Source organism: Eurypyga helias, unplaced genomic scaffold (assembly GCF_000690775.1).
Source record: "Eurypyga helias isolate BGI_N326 unplaced genomic scaffold, ASM69077v1 scaffold10850, whole genome shotgun sequence".
Lineage (NCBI taxonomy): Eukaryota > Metazoa > Chordata > Aves > Eurypygiformes > Eurypygidae > Eurypyga > Eurypyga helias.
This window is the reverse complement of record NW_010226300.1, coordinates 57707-61043: the sequence shown is the minus strand read 5'-3', so window position 1 is coordinate 61043 and position 3337 is coordinate 57707. Positions and strand designations below refer to the sequence as shown.

The 3337-nt window shown below is 55.3% G+C and overlaps 1 protein-coding gene across 1 annotated transcript in view; it reads right to left on the bottom strand.

Moving 5' to 3' along the window:
* Window positions 1-3337, bottom strand: part of IGSF3 (immunoglobulin superfamily, member 3) — a gene marked incomplete at its 3' end in the record, with an annotated part of 41184 nt that overhangs the window by 6992 nt on the left and 30855 nt on the right. Inside the window, exon 2 of the mRNA XM_010152530.1 lies at window positions 633-1043. Coding sequence (XP_010150832.1) covers window positions 633-1043 — 411 coding nt within the window. The remainder of the gene's footprint in view (window positions 1-632; window positions 1044-3337) is intronic.

Here is a 3337-nt window from a genome sequence, read left to right as displayed (position 1 = left end):
AACCTGTTCCAGTGCCTCACCACCCTCTCCATGAAGAACTTATTCCTGATATCCAATCTAAACCTCCCCACGTTCAATTTAAACCTGTTACCCCTTGTCCTGTCACTACAGGCCCTTGTAAAAAGCTCCCCCCTCCCCCAGCTTCCTTGTTGGCCCCTTCAGGTACTGGAAGGTGCTATAAGGTCTTCTGGAGCCTCCTCTTCTCCAGGCTGAACAAGTCCAGCTCTCAGCCTTAATTTGACTTGCAAATAGACCTTATGCAATACAGAAGTGCTTGCTGGAAGTTTTAGTTTCTGCTGTGTCGCTCTCACTTACCAAAACTCTCATTGCCTGTGCTAGCACCAAGCGTGTAAGATATATATTTTAGCTCCCGTGTCAGACCCAGCTTGCTGACCACGTCAAGAGACAGGACCTGCCACCCACGTCCCCCCTGGCTGTCCTCTGGCTACTCCTTCCCTGCCCACAGGCAGTGCCTGGGCCCTCCTTTGCCCTCTTGCCCCTGTCAGACACCTCCCAAGTGTGGCACATGGCAAAGGAGGGGGGCAAGCCCCAGCCACCCAGCAAGGTGCAGACCTTTGTTCTGCTTCCTCCCACCACCCAGCCGATGGAGAAAAGGCAGAGGAGACACTGACCGGTGGCTTGCACGTTGATGATGGCGCCCTGGGAACGCTTGCGGGTCATGGCATACCAAGACTTGTCGGGGTCCTGGATCCACTCTGCCGCCTCACAGTAAAACTCGCCCTGATCCGATGGGTGGAGGTTGTAGATGGTGAGCTTGGAGGTGGTCTCCCCAACTTTGTCCAAGCGAACATCCCCCGTGGCTTGCCGCTGGGCGTAGGCGCTGCCGGCCCGCAGGACGAAGTCACGGCTGAGGGAGATGACCTCCACAGGCACCTCGCTGCCCCGCTGCCGGTACCAGGCGATGGAGACGTGGCTGTGTTGGGCTGTGCTCTTAGACACCTCACACTTCAGCTCCAGGGAGTCGCGCTCCACTTTGTTCAGCGTCTGCGGGACTGCTGTCACTCGCAGCGAGTCGGGGATCACTGCAGGAAAGGGGGATGGGGAGAGACGGCCCGACAGTTAGCATCACCAGAATGCTGAGTCTAAAGCCCAGATATGTTAAAGGAGATTTGGGGGAGAGGTCTCTTTCTAAGGTTGTAATTAATCGTTAAGTATTAGCAAAGCCCCACCTAGCCCCCCAAAAGAGGAGAATCGTTCCCAAAGCCCTTGGCTGGGAAAGACCGTGACCTGCAGCACATACTCCAGTGCTGTGCTTAATTTCCTGCTCAATGGCCCCAGCGACTGTTCAGGGGTTTCCATCACACTGCAGAGCAGCACAGCTTAATACACCCACTTCCCATTGAGCCATTTCATCACGGGTGGCCTCCCCTTCATCGTTCACCTCCCCGGCATGCTTTGTGACCCCCCCCTCCTGCCCACGTCCTTCAGCCCCTGCACCGTGGTCTTCATCCCTCAGTCCCTGTTGGGGCCAAGCTAGACATACTTAGTTCCTTTCATCTTCCCTTATAAAAAAGTCAGGAGATCCAATTCCCTTTTCCTTTGTTTATATCCTTTCACATCTTAACGACCCTCCCATGCTAAACGAAGGGGTTTCTGCCTTCAGAGGGCGGCAGCAGTGCAATTGCAGCATGGCTGGCACCTGCTCCTGTGACACAGGCATGTTGAGGCACCTGGTAATAAACTATTGGCTACTTTTCCAATTAATTAACTGGAGGAAAGGAAGTATAGCTGCTAAAATCAGGATGAAAAAAAATTGCAACCCCCCAACCTGGCTTGATTTTAGCAAGTGTCTTAATTTTAGCAAGAGGCTCTACCACCAGAAGACAGGCTTTCTTAAAGAGAAGCCTTTCTAGACTTTGCTGTCTCAAGAGACATCACGCGGAAAGAAGAATGCAAACCTTCTCCCCAACTCTACAGACAAGGCAGAGCCAGTGAGCCTGTTAATACCCACAGTTGCATCACATAACGGTGGCATATAATTAACGTAGTTCAGTTTCATTGACAGCACGGGAAGGTTTCACGAAATTAGCTGAGCTGCCGAAAGCTGCATCTGTTCCGTTCAGGCAGGGCTACAGAAAGCATCTTTTACACCACGTGGGCAAGCTATTGCAAAATGCGCTCCTGGAGAAAAATCAGGAGGCGGCGGCATGCCAGTAAAAGCTGTAATTTAACTGTGGTAACACCTGACACGCTGTGCTGCATTCCTCCTGCTCTTTCGGTTAAAGAAGCCGACCAAGACCCTCCTGGTTAGAGGAATTGGTAAGACCTCTTGGGTTGCACGCAGCCTTGAGGCCATCGTCTCGAATCAGCCTGGCACAGACGTACATTCGGTCGGTGTCACCTTCCCGACAAGGAGGACTAGAGACCCGCTCGCTAAAAGCCCAGTTTCCAAAGGACCAGATGTTGGGAGGGACAGGGAAGACCCCTGAGCTGGCCGGGCCAGCGGGAAGGCTCCGCGCTTTGCACCGCTGCTTTCGCGCTTGGCCAGTGATGCGCAAACGGCTTTTTCGGTTACACTGCGAGATGCGCCTCGGGTACCAGGCTTGGAGAGGGGGGTGAAGAGGGTAGGAAAAAGGAGAAAATGCGGTTCCCAAGAGGCAGCCGAACGCGGCAGCAGATCACAGCTCATTTCAGAAGCCCAACAAGCATTTCGTTCTGAGTGCTGTGGGGTACCGGGGACTCCCACAGCGGAGCCGCAGGTCTGCTGGGGCTCACGCACCACCCCAAGGCACAGACCCCGCTGGCCTGCGTCAACAAGAGGGCTACAGGCACGGCTTAGCCCAGCAGGCTGGAGCAGATCAGGCCTGGAAGTCGTGAGCGGCTGGAAAGCGCTTGCTGGGAGAGAACCTACTGCGCTGAACTAGATGATCTTTAAGGTCCCTTCCAGCCCTAACCATTCTATGAGCCAGCCTGCGGAGCCTGGCCACAGCCGGCAGCGTTCAGCCTGAGCTCACAGCACTGAAAATCAGCGCAAGGCACAGCGTTTGCTGCCAGTCCCTGGGTTACTGCAGAGGGCACCGGGATGGGTACCCAACAGCGGGCGGGCTGCTAAGCGGAGGGTGCTCAAAAGCACCCCCAGGTTTTGGGAGCTCCCGAAATATGAAAGGTAAATATTGCCACTAGAGGGTGTGAGGGACCCAGCCAGGGAGAGTCCCAGGGCCCGGCTGCCAGGGGGAGGAGGAGGCAGCCCGGAGACGGTTCCCTCTCCCCCAGGGTGGTGCCCTCAGGCACCCCTCCTCAGGATACCTGCACACACAGCTCCAGGCAAGACCCCCTTAACCCCCCGTCACTCGACCTGGTAAAACAACGCTGGGAA